The sequence below is a fragment of a genome, unplaced genomic scaffold, assembly GCF_019419815.1.
Source record: "Pyrus x bretschneideri cultivar Hongxiangsu unplaced genomic scaffold, Pyrus_bretschneideri_v1 Contig2, whole genome shotgun sequence".
Taxonomy (NCBI): Eukaryota; Viridiplantae; Streptophyta; class Magnoliopsida; order Rosales; family Rosaceae; genus Pyrus; species Pyrus x bretschneideri.
The window spans coordinates 862315-882222 of record NW_025999501.1 but is presented as its reverse complement, the minus strand read 5'-3'; the positions used below and the strand labels follow the sequence as shown (position 1 = coordinate 882222).

General features: G+C 36.4%; 1 protein-coding gene and 1 long non-coding RNA gene across 6 annotated transcripts; one reads left to right on the top strand and one right to left on the bottom strand.

Moving 5' to 3' along the window:
* Window positions 1-8575: 8575 nt before the first annotated feature.
* On the bottom strand, window positions 8576-9255 carry LOC125476780. 2 transcript variants are annotated; one of them, XR_007258079.1, is made up of 4 exons: window positions 9095-9254; window positions 8929-8964; window positions 8759-8833; window positions 8576-8635 (listed from the first exon to the last, which is right to left on the bottom strand). It is a non-coding gene; the product is annotated as an uncharacterized LOC125476780 (long non-coding RNA). The 2 variants fall into 2 exon arrangements; XR_007258080.1 differs by having other exon boundaries at window positions 8579-8621; window positions 9095-9255.
* A 4719-nt stretch (window positions 9256-13974) lies between these two features.
* LOC125476695 lies at window positions 13975-18433 on the top strand. Of its 4 annotated transcripts, none has more exons than XM_048583051.1 (8): window positions 13975-14240; window positions 14997-15077; window positions 15205-15615; window positions 15788-15865; window positions 16230-16328; window positions 16647-16839; window positions 17039-17454; window positions 17729-18433. In XM_048583051.1, exons 3-8 carry the CDS (start codon window positions 15235-15237, stop codon window positions 17945-17947), a joined length of 1386 nt encoding a protein of 461 aa, XP_048439008.1. In that variant the 5' UTR covers window positions 13975-14240; window positions 14997-15077; window positions 15205-15234; the 3' UTR covers window positions 17948-18433. The 4 variants fall into 4 exon arrangements, with proteins under 4 accessions (XP_048439008.1, XP_048439009.1, XP_048439007.1 ...); XM_048583052.1 differs by having other exon boundaries at window positions 14997-15111; XM_048583050.1 differs by lacking the exon at window positions 14997-15077.
* The last annotated feature ends 1475 nt before the right edge of the window (window positions 18434-19908 follow it).

The window sequence follows — 19908 nt, the reverse complement described above, 5'->3', positions numbered from 1 at the left end:
ACACCACCACTTTCTTCTTGTTATCTGCCTTTTTCCGCAGTGTCATTCGTGGATCTCCACGAAATTCATCTCGATAGTTGGCTTCTCTTGTTTGGTTGCTGGCTATCCTTACTGTATGGCTGTGCACAAGTAGCAGATTAGAGTTTGATGTGGCATTTGGTGAGGTATTGCTTAACTGTGCAAGGGGAATTGGACGGCTTGGGATGACCTCTAGCGGCGAAGGAGACGGTAGAAGTTTCTAGGTTCGGTGTTTGTGTTTTGCGTTTTGGGCCTAATTGTATCTTAGCTTTTGGGATGTGTTGGTCTGTTGTGGCCCTTTTTTGGATGTTAATATGTTAGCCTTGGGCTTTTGTCAGATTGTAAAGTTTTTTTTTTTTTTTTTTGTAATAAAAAGTACTTTTGACCAAAAAGAAAAAAACAATAAGATAATTTATACTAAATTTTAAAGAAAACTAATGAAAAGAGCTTGAAAACTTTGAGTTTTAATGATAAGGACAAAATAAAAGGTAAAGTGAAAGTACCAGAATTGACATTTTAGTGTAAAAATATAGTTTTTCATTAAAGTGATTTATTCGAGTACTCCAAAATTATTTTCACAATTAGTAATCGTGTTTAGAAGAGTGTTGTATTTTTTCAGGCTGAGGAAGAGGATGATGCCAACACAGATGATGCGGAATTTGGTTCAAGCGTATTGGTGCAGTGCGCCATTTTTCCTCCTTATTTTTTAGTTGTAGAAGTGTTAAGAGGGAAGAGATACTGCTAAATGTTGAATGTTTTGATGTCTTAATCTCTCATGAGTATGTCTTGAAGAATTGAATAATATGGCGCACCTTATTAGCTCAATCTGGTTTGCTCATTAGCTGCATAATTTGGTTCAAGCATGTTGGGTAAGAATGCTCAATGAGAAGGAGGAGGAGAAGGGAGAATGCTCTCATGTCATTTTCATTTTTTTTTTATTATTAATATATTTTCTTATGGTTTTATCCGACAGAGAATGCTGTTAGTTATTATTAATATATTCCTTGTCGGTTTTATATATTTTCTGTCGAATTTATCTGACAAAGAATGCTCTTATTTATTGATTATTAATTTATTTTCTGTTGGTTTTAATTTATTCTCTGTCAGTTATATCCGACACTAACACACACCGACTCAGAAAGTCCACTTGGACCCTGAATCGAGCTGTGCTGGCCGACACCTGGAAGGTAACGAAGCCATAAAATGTGATGGTGTATAAAAAGTGAATAAATTTGAATCTAAAAGTGTCTAAGTACCAGAGTGCACTACGAGTGGGAGCGAACCCATTTCACACGTGATGTCAGAGCATAAGTAAGGTACAGTAGTGTGGGTAAGAATCATACCCTCAGAAATATCCATCAATACTAAGATTCGCCACAGATTCTTGTCGATACAAACTCAGCAGCTAAAACCTGGAAGGCACCAAACAGAAGGTGTGAGTAAGCAATAAAACCAAGCTTCCCAAAGTTATTACCTCTCTAAAGTAATGCCCCTAAATGTAAAACCCGTATCGTTTTCCATAAGACAGTACCACATATATACATATATCCAAACCATACTCAGAAATGACCAAAACCACGGTTTGCCATCAACTCCACCATACATTAATAAGTAGGCCAAATGAACTAAATCAATACAAAGTGATATATCAGTTAGAGTCATCTAAAATGACATGTACAACTTATCCATATCTCATCAATCATGGCTAGCATATAAGTCGGAGTCACCTATAGTGACTTGTACGACTTATCCATATCTTATCAATCATGGCTAGCATATAAGTCGGAGTCACCTATAGTGACCTGTACGACTTATCCATATCTCATCAATCATGGCTAGCATATAAGTCGGAGTCACCTATAGAGACCTGTATGACTTATCCATATCTCATCAATCCTGGCTAGCATATAAGTCGGAGTCACCTATAGTGACCTGTACGACTTATCCATATCTCATCAATCCTGGCTAGCATATAAGTCGGAGTCACCTATAGTGACTTGTACGACTTATCCATATCTCATCAATCCTGGCTAGCCAGTAGCTCAATAAGTACACCTGCACACGAGTCAGAACCACCTAAAGTGGTCTGTACAACAGGACTGGGTGTAATAAATACGCTCAAGTGCTACGATCACGTGAAGACTGGGCGAATAATCGCGGGTCACCTACGAGTCGGAACCACCTAAAGTGGTCTGTACGACAGGACTGTGCACCTACCTTGGATCCAAGGTGAGCATAAGGTGCGGGAGGTGAACATCACGTGAAGGACTGTGTCCTGGCCACGGGCGGGAGCACTAACACCGGGGTGCAGGTTTATGAGCTCTCAATGCATCTCAATATAACATGTGCAACTCATGGCAACCAGTACGACAGTATCGAAGTTGCCTAACACATAACTATAGTCATGTTATAACGCAATCGTTTCAACTAATACCATAACTCACCTGAACTTACCTGGGTGTCCTGCGTTCACCTTTGCACTTGAAAGCATTCCCAATAATTATATGCAAGTAATATACATATGGATATACCATGATGCAATCTAATACTCAACCATGTCGTAGCATTTTCAATTATAAACAATACAGTGAGAAGTGTACAATCAATAACGTCCTACTCCCAAACTACTTATTTTCAGGGATAATTATCCATGACAACCTAATTAACACTAATTTAACAAACTAATTCATAAAACTAAAACTTGCCTTTACCAATTTCCTCCGCATTACTCAATTTCCCAAGCAAGGCTTTTGTCTCAAATATTTTATGGCTGCATCTAACGTCTCGTTAGACTGCCTACGTACCCTAGACAGGGATCAAGCCATTCGTAGTTCATATAGGTACTTCAAGCATTCACAATAATTATATGAAGGTAATATACCTAATCAATTTAAAAGTGTCGATAGAACTCTCAACAATATGTACGATAAAAAGAAAAAGATCCACTCACCTGGAGTCCACGCTATGATTCTCTAACGCACACATCGAGGCGTCCTGAATGATTGGTCCCTGTGACCAATTATCAAATCACATCTCAGAACTCTTATCCGAAGAATACGTAATTCACATAAAACACAACCTCAACGACATTCTAAAATAGTTTGAGACCTATTGACCACAAGTTAACCGTCGATCAAAGATCGACGGTAGGTTTTACAACCCTGTATAACTTGACTCGGAAGATCCGCATATCAGATTTCCAATCCACAACTTCCAACGATCCACAATATGTTTCTACAATAACATATTAAAATTTCATTACGATCCAACGGTCAGATCTCCGCCAATTGCCTAAAACAAGTGGCCGTGAACATTTATTTTATGAACTTACAAATCCACTTCAGGAAGATCCGTAAGTCGGATTCCCGATCCATAAATTCCTATGATCTTTAAATATTACGTATTATAATGTATCCAATTTTGGTGACGATCCAACGGTCGGATCATCGATTCACATTTTTATCAAGTAACGTATCGTAACGAATTTAGGTTCCAACTATCAACCTACGTCATTCAAATGATAAAACTGAATTCAAGACATTTGACATAGCCTAAAAATAGCATTGGCGGCCCACTGGCCATGCGTCGCCGCACGCGCCGCCGCGGGTGGCGGTCGGCCACCCCGACTAGCCGGAAACTCCAACTATTTCCAAAAATTCTAAAACTTCACAGTAATGAAGATCTCAGTGAGTGGAGAAACTTTCATACCTGCCACGAAGTCCAAAAGTGGACGGAAGATGGCCAATTTTGCCCACAAAGCCGGCGGGTGCCTAAAACTTCCCGACGTCGATTCGTCGTCTACGGTGGTCCAACGGGGTCAAGGTTGGTTGGGTTTTGCTCTTGGGATGATGGGCTACAAAGCTCAAGTGGTGGCATCGGCCATCGCTTTGCCGATTTTCCGGAAAATCGAAAAGGGTGGCCGGAGCACCATTGATTTTCATCAACTTTCGTGGCCTCAAACCGCCCCATACCATGGTTAATCAAGGTGGTTCTTGGGTGGGTTTTGTAGAGGGGAATGAGAGCTTCAAGATGGTGGTGGTGGCATCGAAAAACTCCACCGGAGTTGGCCGGAATCGGCCTTGGAAAATGGTTACGCGGTGGGTGCGGGTGGACGGGAACCACTACCTTTTCTACTTTTTTTTTTTTCTTTTTTTTTTTCCTTTCCTCCCTTCATTTCTGATTGGACTTCCCCCACAAAGTGGGGATTTAATTTAAATAAACACTAAACCTTGAATAACCAATTTCGAACGTCTGTAACTATACCGTTATAATCCGGACTCACAAACGGCTTTCGCCTATACGTTCGTACCAATGAGTACTACGAGGATATGCTAAAAGAATAAGTCCCACATCTCTCAAGTCGATGGTCAACGGAAGTCAAAGTCCTTGCCTCTAGGGCAATTTCATAAATTCACGCTTTTAAAATAAAATAAAAACGTAAAATTTGGAACGGGTTGTCACAGACACAATTTTTTACGGTTATATCCGACACAATTTTTGTTGGTTTTAGAGTATTTTCTGTCGGAAAATTCATTTCTTGACATTGGAAGATATGTCGCTTATTATATCCGTCATTGCATCCATTTTCTGTCGGATTTTGCTTAATATCCAATAGTAATACATGTTTCTTGTCGGTTATCATAGCGACACTAATAAATGATTTTGTAGTAGTGATGTCAAATTTGTCAACATAACTAAAGTGCATCAGAATTGCAAGATTTGGTATTAAAAAAATATTCTAATTCTTTTTAATTATATGTTAATATAAGGGAAAAAGTTTAGCACAAGTTTTGAATGAAAGGGAGGAAATAAACATCAGAGTGCAAATTTGAGGGAGACAATAAAAGATTTATATCGCGAAAATAGAAGAGTATAAATCCAACCTTTGAGCAATTAAACAAGATCACCATTAAAATATTAGCCAAATACAATACCTAACCCCTCATATATTAGACATTTATGCAATTGCATCCTCAAACCACACCTGAAAATTAAAAACAAAGCTCCATTCATTTGGGCACATACAAGGATTAAAATTTCTCAATCATCATATCATAAAGTTCAAAGAGATAACTGATGGTAAGTAGAGAATCTTTTTGCTCAAATCGAAACCCTATCCGAACCAATTTTTCAATCCAGAACATCTTGGGAATCATTACACCACACCAAATCAGAAAACCGAATACTCAAAAGCAGATCAATAGAGTTAAGAGGAGATATCAAAATCCATCAACATCCATAAAATATTTGTCAACAACTTAAGAATCAACAAAACAATCCTTAAGAACAAATACTCAGGAATTCACAAACCTTCAAATATAATCCTGTCCAAACTTTTAAAATTGTTAAAAGAAACAATTGCCATGAATCCAGCCAAACCCTGAAAACACACTGATAACACTAAGAATGTAGAATTAATCATTCCCAAACAGATGAATCAAACCCAGTAACGCAATCCAAAAATAAAAAGAAATATATAAGGGAATTTAACCTGAAAGCATAATTAAATCAAAATTTTAATTTGGCAAGAAAAGTCGTTATGGCCAAGAATCCAAACCATGATCACTGACGCCAGTGCTCGAAACTTAATTAATATGTAATTTTGATACAAAATTGCGGAAGCATGTTTATAAAGTCTCAAATGATTGATTAGAAAAGATATCAAACCAAACGATAAACACAAGTTATGCTTTTGTAATATTATTTGTCTACAAATTTTCGATTTAACAAATTATCTATTAATCAGACCCAAGCTTGTTGTATTGCTCTGGTACCATATTAAGATATTTCTGAAATCATAAGAACAACAAGACATTTGGATCACAAATACGATACACCAAACTAACATAAAAGGGAGATAAACTGGAGGAAGAAGAAGCCATGATTGCCAGGGTTTTGAAGGAGTCTTCTACTTTCAGCAAGCAGAAGTGCTCCAACAATAATAGGGTTTGCTCAGAATCGAACAAGTATTTTGTGAAAGCAAGGCCTGCCTATGTATAGTGAAAATACTCCCACTAATCCGGCCTTTAACTGATTAGTGGGGATTTGCCAAATCATAGGATAACATTAGAGTCCTAATTGATATTGATATTTTGTCTAACCAAATAAGGCCTCTTGATTAGTTGCACAAAATAAGGACTCCAAATCTTAATTAAAACAAGATTCCATAATTTCCTCAACACCAACTAACTTGTTAACCAAGTTAATTGATTGACAAGAAATCAATAAATCATATTTATTGGCACTCACATGGTTACTCAAATTTGATACGTTATTGGCAATCCAATTGAAGCATCATCACCTTTGTATCCAAGGTAATGTCACATGGTGTTGAAATATACAACACCAGGATTGTAATAGACAACTCATAAAATTCCAAGTACATAAAGATGCATATAATGTCACATAGGGAGCAGATGGCCGCCCTTTTCTTTTCTTGTTACGGATTACTCAAATTTGATAAAGTCATACAAACCAATCACAACACAAAACTTAACTCATTCAATAGTCCAAATAAAAACTTCCATCACTTTATCAACACAAACACTAAAACACACATATCAATTCATCTAGATAAAAACTATACGTTATGATCCACTTCAATCATCAAATTTAATTATTCACAAAGAAACTTTTTTTTTTGAACCAACTCATTAAAAAAAAATAGAAATTAATTTGAATAAGTTATGAAAAACTTGCTTTGGAATTTGAAGGATGGAATTTAGGTGGTCGTTAGAATGATCATCGGAGTGGAGTGGTAGGAGTTTGGTTGTTAGGGATTGAGCTTGGTAGAATTGGGATTTGACAATTTGAACTGGAATTGGGTTTCTTAATTCTTGGGGCTTTGCACTCAAACTCTTCCAAAACTTCGAATCAACCATCCAACCCCTCACACCCATCCACTCCATATTTGATGGATCTCATCTCAACACTTACTCGCTACTTTATCCGTGCTTCTATCCAATCGAAGACAACTATATGTTGTCACCCCTACAAAGGTCTGGTATCTTTTCGAACTGGTGTTTACACCACCTGACCTTTTTATGTTGCTGCTTGGTTCTAGGCATTCACATGTCTATTGTGTGTTTGTTTTAAGTTGAGGACCGGAACTGTGGCGACGGGAATGGGTATGGTTCATCTTGATCTGCAGATTTGGCTCTTTTTCATCGGCGTTGAGACAAAGATGGGTTTGAGTTTTGTTTTCTACGGAGGTTTCTCTTGGATTTTCTGTTCGCTAGTCATCTCCACCAATTTTGCGGTGGCGGAGGCGGCGGGTGAATCTCTGTTTAGGGTGAATTTCTGTGTAGTCACTTTGTATAAAAGAAAAGAAGACGGACTCGTTGCAACCTGAAATCATGAGAAAGTCAGTGAAATTCAGTACAACATCTTCCAGTAATCAACGGTTTCAAATGTCCAGTAATCAACGGTTGTGTGTTGGATGGATGGTCCATTGGTTCCTGAGAAAAGTAGAAAATTGATGGCTCATTTTCTTTGCTTTTCTGTTCTGGCGCTTGTGACACCGGTTGAGTCACATATTGGACATCATGAGTGACAACAAATTGATATTGTTCGCAGAATCTCTCAGTCTAACAAAATCAAAACTTTCCACGCGTCTTTACATGAACGTGTACAACTTTTCAAGATGTTTCTTATTTTGGTGGTCGTCTTTTTCTTCTCAAAATTAAAGGTAAAGAAAACAAAAAAGAATGAAGTAATAGATTATTTTATAGGATGAACTGTTTAGTTTAGTCATTGAATTATCACTTGAGTAAAAATTAGATTCCTAAATTATTTTTTTTTTCCAGAAAAATTAGTTATTGAATTATAAAAATTTGTCAATTACATCCCTAATATTAAATTCGAAGCTACTTATTCAATTTTTCGTTTCAGGAAGCGAACGTGTGCACAATGGGACCATCTATGCCTTCAGTTGAATGTGAGTTGATAAGACTATTCGCAATAGCTTAAACCAACTCGGTCCCTCTCTTTATAAATTCCTTCACTAATTCCTCCCTAAATACCATGAAAAAAACAAATCAGAATTTCACCCACTGACCAAAAACCCATCAGCATAGTGTGATAAATTCATTAATCCAAATAAAATCCCAATTTCCAAAAGTAAATTTTCAATTAATTTCTCAAAAGCAATAATTTCAAAAAGCCTAGAAGTATACAAAATATTACCAAAAAATAGAGATATTGAATAAGTAAAGAAAAATAACTTAGAGAAGGGGATGCAGGGGAATCTGTGATGAGGGTCGAAGGCTATGAGATTACCCAGATTGACTTGAAAATGCTGATGCCGGGTCTCCATTGCCGCTTTCCTGCAGTTGCTTTTCATCCTCTCCATTCGACAGTCCAGGTCTGCAACCCAAAAACATACAGAAACAATTAGCTTTGCGGTCGGATTATCAAATCATGCGGTTACAGGACCGACATGCATGCAAATAAAAAATTCATCAATTTGTTTTTTCTGAATCCATAATTCAGATTGGAGTTCGAATTCAACGGAAAAAAGAAATAAAGGATGAATTAGAAGCTTTTAGCAAAAGAGTTTAAATCAACAGGCCTCTCTCTCCCTCTCCCCTGTAAATTCACCGAACCTAGAAAAAGCCATCTGTAAATTCAAAACAACCCGCTAAATCACAAATACAAAATTCAAACAAAAAATCCATGTGAACATCGAAAACCACAAAAACAAAATTTGAAACAACAACACGGAGAAAGTGACGAAACTTACCAGAAGACTCTAGATTTCGTGGGTAAAAAACCGATCCTGATCGAATCCAAAAACTGATGAAATAGCCGATGAAATCTGTAGCCACCGAGAGGTTTTAAAATCACAAAAATTTGAACAAAGAAACGAGAATTCAAAAACCAAACCCAAAACAAATATGCCGGAGAACTCACCAGGAAACCCAAGGATTCTGCAGGATTCACGATTTCCTGAAAACCAAGCTTTTTTAGGTTTAAACTTTCTTCCCGAAGGCAACAGATGTAACATTCTTGGAAAGAAAATTCGATCACGAATTGAAAAAAAAAAAACAAAAGGTGAGAGCGAGAGGGAGAAACGAACCTTCATACGGAGGCTAGGGATCCGGAGCTCGAGAGAGATCGAGAAATCTGTGGAAGCAAATGGAAGAACCCTGATTTTCCATCGTTCTTCCGTTCTAGTATGAGAGAAACGGAAAGAGAAGGAAAGAAGAGGAAAGTGAAAAGGGAAAGATGCTGGAAGCACACAACACGAAGAAATCGAGAGATTTCTGTCGCACAGCAGGGACAAAAACGGCATTTTACTGTATAATATACACAAAAAGCTAAACTTACAGAATAACTGAAGGGTAAAAAGGGAATAACACTGGCGAAGGAACAGTAAAAATGACACAGAGGGAATTAACGGGAAAGTTAGGCGTTTAGTATATATATAATTTTTAGAATTAATTCATTAGTAAAGATGTAATTAGATCTTGAAAAAGCATTTAAAGTACTTCTGTAAAAAGTATATAATTGATACTTCTTACAAAAAAGACTTACGTGTTTTTGAAACCTAAAAACCTTACCACCTTACCATCAAAAGCGGTTTCAACTGTTCAGTAATCAACGGTTGTGTGTTGGATGGATGGTCCATTGGTTCCTAAGAAAAGTAGAAAATTGATGGCTCATTTTCTTTGCTCTTTTGTTCTGGCGCTTGTGACACCGGTTGAGTCGCATATTGGACATCATGAGTGACGACAAATTGATATTGTTCGCAGAATCTCTCAGTCTAACAAAATCAAAACTTTTCACGCGTCTTTACATGAACGTGTACAACTTAAGATGAACAAATCAAGATGTTTCTTATTTCGTTGGTCACCTTTTTTCTTCTCAAAATTAAAGGTAAAGAAAACAAAAAAGAATGAAGTGATAGATTATTTTATAGGATGAACTGTTAGTTTGGTCATTGAATTATCACTTGAGTAAAAATTATATTCCTAAATTATTTTTTTTTTCAGAAAAATTAGTTATTGAATTATAAAAATTTGTCAATTACATCCCTAATATTAGATTCGAAGCTACTTATTCAATTTTTTGTCAATTTAAGTTACGTTACTTGCATGTAATGGCCATTGAATGGTAGATTAGAAATTTTGCATAAAGAAATAGTAAGTGGAGTTAACTTTGGAGGGTAAATTAGACATTAGATTGCCAATCTATATAAAATGTGAAGGGCTTATAGGCGAGAAAATGACGGTATTACATTCTAAACTGCGTTAAGTGATTTAAGTTGATGAAAAATTAGATAAAATTGCTTTGAACATAATAGTATGGATGAAATTAACAATTTTTAATGAATTTAGGGACTTATTTTATCGAAAAAAATAATTCAAATATCTGATTTTCATTGCGGTGATATTTCAGAGAACTAATCAGCTCTCCATTATATTTTATATAAACAATAAGATAATTAGAGACTATTATATATATTTTTTAAAACCTAGGTTTTTTTCTCTTTAGTGAGAGTCATTCTCCCTTTTTGAGAGTTTTTCTCACCCTTTCGTGTGAGGCCTCTAAATTTCAGTAAAACCAGTGGCGCCGACCCTAGCTTCGGCCGAGTCGATCGCCGTCCTCCCCTCTCTTTCCTTCTTATCTGTTTTCCTTACTCCTACTATTTTTTAGCCTTGGTTGTTATACTGTTATGTCCGGTTTCTCCTTCCCAGACGATATCTATCCTATGTGTTCATCCATATTCCGATCTTCAGCCATACAACCTACTGAGATTATGTGTAGAGTTCCAGTGGCTTCACTGGCTTGGGTGTTTCCAACACCACCAGTTTCTTCTTGTTATCTGCCTTTTTCGGCAGTGTCGTTCGCAGATCTCCACGAAATTCATCTCGACAGTTGGCTTCTCTTGTTTGGTTGCTGGCTATCCTTACTGTATGGCTGTGCACAAGTAGCAGATTGGAATTTGATGTGGCATTTGGTGAGGTATTGCTTGAATGTGCAAGAGGAATTGGACGGCTTGGGATGACCTCTGGCAGCGAAGGAGACAGTAGAAGTTTCTAGGTTCGGTGTTCGTGTTTTGCGTTTGGGCCTAATTGTATCTTAGCTTTTGGGATGTGTTGGTCTGTTGTGGCCCCTTTTTTGGTTGTTAATATGTTAGCCTTGGGCTTTTGTCAGATTGTAAAGTTTTTTTTGTAATAAAAAGTACTTTTGACCAAAAAAAAAAAAAACAATAAGATAATTTATACTAAATTTTAAAGAAAACTAATGAGAAGAGCTTGAAAACTTTGAGTTTTAATGATAAGGACAAAATAAAAGGTAAAGTGAAAGTACCAGAATTGATATTTTAGTGTAAAAATATAGTTTTTCGTTAAAGTGAACAGTACCGGGAGTTTGTCATTAAAGTCTCTAAATTTTATCTAAATTATCCGAAAGGGAATCTCGGATTCAAAGGCTAAGCCCTTAAACAAAACAGTTACAACCTAGTAGCAAGAAGTGAAAGAGACGGAGAAAACAGAAAAGGAGAATAAATATATAAAACAATTCAAAAAGGGTTATTTTAAGGACTATTTCAGGGACAAGGATCCTCTCCAGATTCTCTTTGTGGGGATCCGGGGATCAATGAATCGTGTTTGTTCATCGTACATCGTGCGGCCGTTAAATACTATTTATATTTAATTTTAAATTTTAAATAATTTTTAACCGCATGATGTAATGAATAGACATGATTGATTGATTCTTCGAATTCCCACAAAAAGGATTTGGAGAGAATCCTATCCCCTATTTAAGAACCATTTCATTTTCAATATCTATTTACTGAATATTAATATAATATTAAATTTACTATTAGTGTGTACCCATGAGTTATTGTAGCCGTGTAATCTCGAGTTTGGTGTTAAATATGCTTATCCATTTTCAACGGTTTAAAATATTAGTTATTATCGCTATGTTAATATGTATTTTACATGTTGCTACTTTGTACTACGGTATTTGACCAATATTATTGTTAGTTCATTATGAGGTTAAGCCCACCCCATCTCCTTTTAATGTAGATAATATCGTCTGCTCAAAGAATATGTATTTTACATGTTATATTTTGCTTATTTTTTTTCGATTGTTGTCCAATTAAGTTGTGTCACTTAGTATTTTAATTAATAAAAGGATTGTGTATTACTTAACTAATACTTTTATGTCATATGTTTGACACTTATTTATATGAGATATAATAAATTATCTTAAATTTGCCTTGTTGTTAGACTCCAGTCTGCCACCCGACTAGCGCCTAATGTCTTTTAGAACAAAAAGTTAAAAACTATGAAGCAATAGTTTTCAATTCTTAATTTTCATTTGCTTAAAAACTGGAAGTAGTGTAACGAAATGGTTATTAAAAAATCCCTCAGTTGCGTGCATTTTACCTTATTCTTCCAAGTGTTCCTTCATCTTATTTAAATTGAGGAATTTTTGTGAGTGTTACATTACATCACATGCCTTCCTCTCGTGGGTGTTCATCTTTTTTAATTTTTACTTTAAAGAAGGGATAATGTTTGAGTTATCAAATTTTTATATCAAATTTGCAAACCAAATAATGTCTCATTAATATGAAATCAATACGTTAATCAACACTTAAATAATAATCAAATCATCAATATCCAACTCGTTTTATTTATAAAATTTGATTTAAAAATTTAGTCAGTCGAGCGTTACTCTTAAAGGGACCCGCTAGCTGAAAAAAAATCAGGAGACGCACACATATAGGTAATTTAAATTTATATAAAAGACAATTAAATAATGAAAAGACAAGTAAAGAAGTGAATTGAATTGTATATTTTATATTAACTTATTTAACAAGACAATTAAATACTCAAACCAATTAGAGCAGTTCCATCGTGGTGTATTACCCGGTGGACTGGCGATGGAACAGGGCCAAATAGGCCGGGGGATAAGGTCCAGCGTATGCCAGCACGAGGGACAGGCCAGGCCCGAGTGATAGGCCCGGCAGGGATTGCTAGCCCGAGAACCCGAAGGGAATGTGACGTGGGCTAACGTCAGGACGACGTCAACCGTAATATAAAATTAATATAAATATAAAATATTAATATAAATTTAATAAATTAATAAAAAAATTTAAAAAATGAAAACCCAGAACTCCGGCTCGCCGGAGTTCGTCGCCGATACACCCACAGACGAATGGCAATGACTAAACCCAAAGATTTCAACTCGAAACACATAAAAAACCAGATAATAACTCAAGCAATTGAAGTAGTGCAATAACCTCATTTGGGTTTGAGCAATGGAAGCTTGAAGCTCTCAGCTTCAATGGTGGATCACCCAAATGGTGCTCTGATGATGCATGCAAGGATATATTCGAGTTCCTTTCAACCAGGGGATTGAGAATTCAAAGTTTGTTTGTTTGATTTGCTTCATTTTCGAAGAAGAAGAAGGATGAAAAGCAAAAGGAAGGATATATGGATCGGAATCTGAGCTTATGCCTTGGCGTCAGTCCATTTTGTGATTCATGTGTGTGTGTGTGTTTGTGTGAGAGAGAGAGAGAGAGGGAATAGGAAAAGGAAGAGTCGGTCCATTTTGTGATTCATATGTGAGTGTGAGAGAGAGAGAGAGAGAGAGGAAATAGGAAAAGGAAGAGTTTCTGGAAAAAAAATGAAAAGGAAGAGTGTTGTGGAAAAAAGTTGAAACGGAAGAGAAGTAGGAAAAAGGCGAAGGAAAAAAATTAAAAATTATTTTGTATTATTTTATAAATAAAAAAATACTAATATTTTATTATCAATTGCCAAGGTTATTTAGTGTAGGGGTGGAGATGCAAAAGACGATTACTATACATTAAGAACAATTACTGTTCACAGATGGATTGAATAGTGAATTGACTGGAAAAAAGGCTCTCACACTTGAGTTGCTCTTGTAAAAAGAAGAAATGGTAAAATAAAGGCCAAAACTCGATCTGTTATTCACGTAGCAAACGCCAAACCAAAACGTGTGAACAGCAGCCGTGCGGTGCCCTGCCTCCCAAAACCCCATTCATCTCTCTCTCCGTCTCTCTCAGAACCTTCCGACTTCCACTTTTCAATCCCACAATCATCTTTTGTTCTGCTTAATTTGTTTTTCTGTCTTCCTCCCATTGCGGCCGCCTTCAACCTCTCCAGCCGCCATTCAACACCACACTCGCCCTTTCGCGTTTCTGCGTTCAAGGAATCTGGGCACCTCTTTCCGCGTTCAAAGAATCAATGGTACCTTAAACTCCCCTTTCTCTCTATATTTTAATCTTCCAAGTTCTCTGAGTTTTGACGTTTTCTTCTCGTTTCTATTTTAAGCTCGTATTAATTTTACTTCAATGCGTCTATCTTGCACCTTAAACTTGTGTTATTAGAATATGAGATTGTTTTATAATTCTGGGTTCTGAAATGTTTCACCTGCTGATTGGTTTGTGCATAATTTAACAGTTCACAACCAATGAAAATGTCATCTTTTTGCTTTTCTGGTTTTTTATGTTTTGGGTTCTTTAGTGGAGGACACGTCCTTAGAGAAATGAGATGAGTGCTTATTAAACAGTTACTGCTTCTAATTTGATGTTATGAAACAACTTTTTATTGGGCCCCAACTTGTTCAATTTGCTACCTAGTAGTAATAAATCAAAAAGATTTAGTCCCTTTTGGACCTTAGTTATAACCAGATGTCACTGTGTCAGGATCCTAAATTCATCAGGCGCTGCTATTGGGATAGTTGAAATCCATGACAATGTTAGACCGGGCTGGGATTTTGTGATGATTTGTCTTTTTTTTTTTTGAGAAAAATTCTGTGATTTGTTTGGCACTGAAATTTACTTTATGATTCATTTAGTTGGCGGGCCTTTGCATTTGCTTGAGCAATTATTTTTTTTTTTTCTGTGGTTAAACAAAATTCCGCAGTGTAACAGTTCTGTCATTATACTTCATATGTATTTTTTTTTTTTCGGTTTTTGAGATCTTGGCTTATTCTTATTGAAGCTGAAGGAGTTGTCGCCGTTTGTTTGTATACAAATCTTTTGATTATTTTGACACACGGAGTGGTGTAGGGCTCCTTCCAAAGTACAAACTATAGCATTTCAACGCTTGTAGCACAGTAATTGCATTATTTTCTCTACTGCATTTGTTCCTCTCATTTTTAGCTCTCTGAATAATCAACATTCGGATTTTATTGTTATTATTTGTGAAGTCGCTTCAAGAGAAATCAAGTGCTGTGGTTATGGAGGAAGGGTACCGTGGGACTAATGACACTGAACTCAGACGAAGCGTATCCAATGATCGAACAAGCAGAGCCACTTCTTCATTAAGGAGGCGGTCCTTAAGTTTATCACATGTTCAGCCTTCTCAAATAGATGATGACAATGAAAGTGAAAGTGTGTCAGAGGCAGGAGATATTGGCGATCGGGCTCTTCACAGCAACAGGCACAGTGAGAGTGGCAGCGTCTGCTTGTTTCCTTCAGAGGATGTTCAACTGCAATCCTATGGATTCTGGGGTCGTGACCTTGTTGCATCCAAAGGAATTTCCCCTGTCACTCCCTTGCCAGAGGAAATCATATCTCCTCTTTCCACTGATGCGATGATATCCGAGGACCCAACACCCGTGAGCTTTCGGTTGATACGTTTCGTAGTGTATATTATCTTTGTTGGAGATCCTTGAACATGGACAGGAGATTTGGTTTTCTTTTTCATTGATCATAACATGTTAAGAGTTTTTTCTTTTTCTTTTTGTTGAATCATGGTAGTAACTTAAATTATTTTCTTTTGGTATGCAGGAAAATGCAATAAGGTTGCCAAAATTCTTTGAATATGGTTCATGCATGACTCATTTAGCAGTTTTTGGCATTCTTGGGGTAACACAGTTAACTCTGTTTCTTACTATATACCGATGTACATTTTGTTTGAGTCCTAATATGTGTTGGGTTTATAGCTGTTGTTGCATTCGTTTGGCAAATTGTATTGCGAACTTTTTCTTGCTTTTTTTTTGGTGGAAAATCTGTGTAATTGGTATGCTGACAAATTGTATCCGGTCTATTGTACTCTAAAATTATATAAGTTATTATGTTCTCAAAAATGTTTGATCATGCACTGGCATGTTCATATTTCTGTTTGTCTTGAAAAAATTGAATATGTCACTGTAATACATCTTCTTAGATCTTTCTTCAAATCTGGATACCTAGATGTTAAATAGATTATTTGACATGCTACAGTATGCAGGTCTTAACGAGATATCTTCTGCAAAAATTGTTTGGCCCTGGACTTGTAGGTGTAACAGGCGACGAAACCATTCTCTACCTTGATCTTCCTTCTAATATGGTCTCTCTCTCTCTCTCTCTCTCTCTCTCTCATGCACACGAACACACACACACAAATGATTATGCCCTTTATTCGGTAGTGTTGTGTTAATAAACATGTTTTCTGTAAAGCTGTTACTTATGAGTATTGGGAGGGACTTGTGATGCACACAGTACGATGATCACCGAAGTATTATCAAGTTTCTTAAGACCTTTCTTTCCATACTTTTTTCCCATCATCTTTTAATTTTTTTTATGCCATATTTCCTTAAGGGTTGTGATGCCGAAAATGCTGGATGATGTTCCAACTCAAATTTTTGTTTCTAATGCATTTTTGTAGGTTGGCTCTTTCTTGATGGGGTGGTTTGGTGTTGTTTTCAAAGGAGATATATCCTATGTGTCAGATTATTTGCTCATCGGATTATCAACTGGTTACTTGGGAAGCCTTACAACTTTCAGTGGTTGGAACCAGAAAATGGTTGAACTCAGTGTTGAAGGACATTGGGTTTTTGCTCTGCTCGGCTTTTTGATAGGTAAGATGTCATATTCTAAAGAATTGCTGCAGTAGACATGTAGATCGCTTTGGCAAGCAGGATATTCAAAATTTTATTTCAATCTAGCTGGTTTCTTTCTTTGAGCCTATTCGAAACTTATCCATGGGTAAATCACAAACCCAATGTTGCTCAAATCACTGGACTAATATGAGATCCTCTTTTATGTGACGGATGTCAGGTTTGTTTCTTGTGGCCTACTCCATCATTTTTGGGGTAGAGACAGCAAAGGGTTTTAGGCAGATTCTTGAGAGGAACTCAATCTGTGGTATTACCAGCTCTAGAAGGAGGTGGAGGGTTGACAGCTACAAGCGTCACTTGGTAGCTTTAGCAGTGTTGTTGCTGATGCTAAGTTCTCTGTGGAGTATAGGTGGAATACAGTTAAGAGAGGAGTTTAACAGTAGCAGCAGCGAGGCGCAACTATGGTTGGGTTGCATAGTTGGACCTTTTGGTGTGTGGATCCGGTGGTTCTTAGCCCGGCTTAATGGACGTGGATTAGGAAAGACGGGTTTGTTGAAATGGGTTCCATTTGGTACTTTAATTGCCAATGTTTCTGCAGCTTGTGTAATGGCAGCCCTGTCTACTGTGAAGAAAGCAGTAAGCTCTTATGATATGATCTCTGTCCACATCCACTCCATGACTTCATCCTCACCATTACCTTTCGTGTGTTATTGTCTCGTGTCCAGCAAGCGTACGGTTCACATATAGTTGTCATATTATAATGCTTCTTGGGGAATTCTTGAACTGTACTACTTTCTTTTGCAATGTTTTTCCAACTGCATTACCTTTGTCATACATTGTCTTGATCCATGCCCACGGTTTTTTCCTTTTTAATAGAAAATCTGACGCGCAGAACTATTTGTTTGTGCAGGTGGATACTAGGACTTGCGACGTTGTTGTAACAGGCATACAATTTGGATTTTTGGGTTGCCTGAGTACTGTTTCTACCTTCATTGCTGAGTTCAATGCGATGAGAGAAAGCAAATACCCTTGGAGAGCATACGCATATGCCATGGCTACGATATGCAGCTCGTTTGGTTTGGGAATCCTGATATATTGTGTACCCGTTTGGACAAGGGCATACAAGTAGTAGCATGCTGAGGCCATTGTTTTGATGTTTATTCTGTGGTTATGCCTCGGGGATCATGTTCGCCTAACCCGCGCGGTCCTTCAGTAGGATCGAAAACATGACACCGTGGTGCTTCTTGAGTGTGTAGCTGAGTCTTGCGGGAGAGACACGAAATATATCCTCATCTATCTATCTCCGTCCTCTCGTGACGATACAGATGCATGGGGGTACCCGTTTCATGTAAAATCACTCTCTCACTCCATCACATCATACAAAATCATCCTAGCCGTTCAATCTTAAGTCATCTTTTGAGATGATTACACTTGTCATGAGATATGACTCAATGAAATCTAATATAAGAGACCACATGGACTATGATCTAATGGCTCACATTAAATCCTAACAACTTGAATTAAAAACAGTATAGTCCATGTGGTGATAGGATAATTGGAAGATAGCTACTGTGATTAAAAAAAAAAAATTGAGGATTTAAGCCCCTGTGGTGAAGTCTATTTGGATTTAGGCTCAAAATTGAAAATTTCGTCAACTCTCCGTTAATTGTTAGCACATGAAGCTCACATTTGAGACTAAAAAAATAAAGTTATCCTCATATGTAAGCTCCACATGCTAACAATTGATAGAGAATTCCATTTTAGCCTAATATGTGTAGCTCACATGTTAATAATTAACGGAGAGTTGATGGAAGTTTTAATTTTGGGCATAAATACTAATAAACTTCACCACTATGGCTTAAATTCTTTTTTTTTTTTTACCACATGTGCTATCTTCCAACTATTCTATCACCACATAGACTAATAATCCAATATGCATGCAAAGAATATGTTACCGTTAGAGGAGGAGCACCACACTCTCTCACTCTATCATATCATACAAAATCATCCTAGCTATTCACTCTTAAGCTACTTTATGAGATGATTACACTTGTCATGAGCAATGACTCAATGAAATCTAATCTAAGAGACTAAAAGGACTATGGTCCAATGGCTCACACTAAATCCTAACAACTTGAATTTACCAACAAATACATTTGCACATCTTTCTACATAATACAAGTATTCATCTGTTTTTATAAGCAAAGAAAGATTTAAAAAGGTGAAAATGAGAATTCTTCCCTGAGCTTGCACCCGACTTTAGAATATGTCCTAGAACAAAAATTCCATCCATTTATGTCCTTGAATTCAACAAAAGTTTCGCTATTAGTCTCCCCCGAAATTATGACACTATTCGCACTTATTGCAATATTGTATTCAACTGTTATAAAGCAGCATGACTTAAAAAAAATAAAAATAAAAATTATAACGATAGAATTTACACTAAAAATGATCACCACAAAACATTAACTATAATTATTTGGTTCGGCCCCATTAGTCAACAAGATTTAAACCTATATGTTTTAGTAATAAAACATAATACAACTAGACTGTGAATTAAATAACAAAGAATCTTTTGATAAGCCCCACACGTCTCCTGTGTGTATCAAAAAATAAAGAGACAATAAAAAAATTAAAAAAAAACAAAGCTCCACAGGCTCATTTAAATTGAAAATATAAATATTTTCCCCACCCAATATGATTTTTACACAACTAACATTGGACGACCTTTTAAGCATTATTATTTTTGTCCTTTGATTTTTTTTTTTAATTCATTCACGGTTGAAAATTAAGAAGGTGTGTGAGAAGTTAACAAGGAATGTGTGAATATCACACCCCTATTATTTAGTACAAATCAAACTTATCTCCTCATTTTCTTTCTTTTCTTTTGGAAATAAAGCTTTTATTAGATTATACGTTCCAAACTACAAAAGTTTAACAAAGAAACTGTAGCTCAAGTGATTAAGAATATACACTTTTGTATCCAAGGTCCTAAGTTTAAATATTCCGATTCTTTGTTTCTTAAGCTCGTTTGGTTTCCAGGTGTTAATGAAAATGTAGAATTATGGAGAATAATCCGAAGATTGACTT

What these genes read in the sequence shown, in the direction of transcription:
- LOC125476695 (XM_048583050.1), top strand. An exon ending in CAGTTTTTGGCATTCTTGGG is followed by an intron (nt 15,866 to 16,229) that starts GTAACACAGTTA and finishes TACAGTATGCAG; the next exon opens with GTCTTAACGAGATATCTTCT. An exon ending in TCTGCTCGGCTTTTTGATAG is followed by an intron (nt 16,840 to 17,038) that starts GTAAGATGTCAT and finishes GACGGATGTCAG; the next exon opens with GTTTGTTTCTTGTGGCCTAC.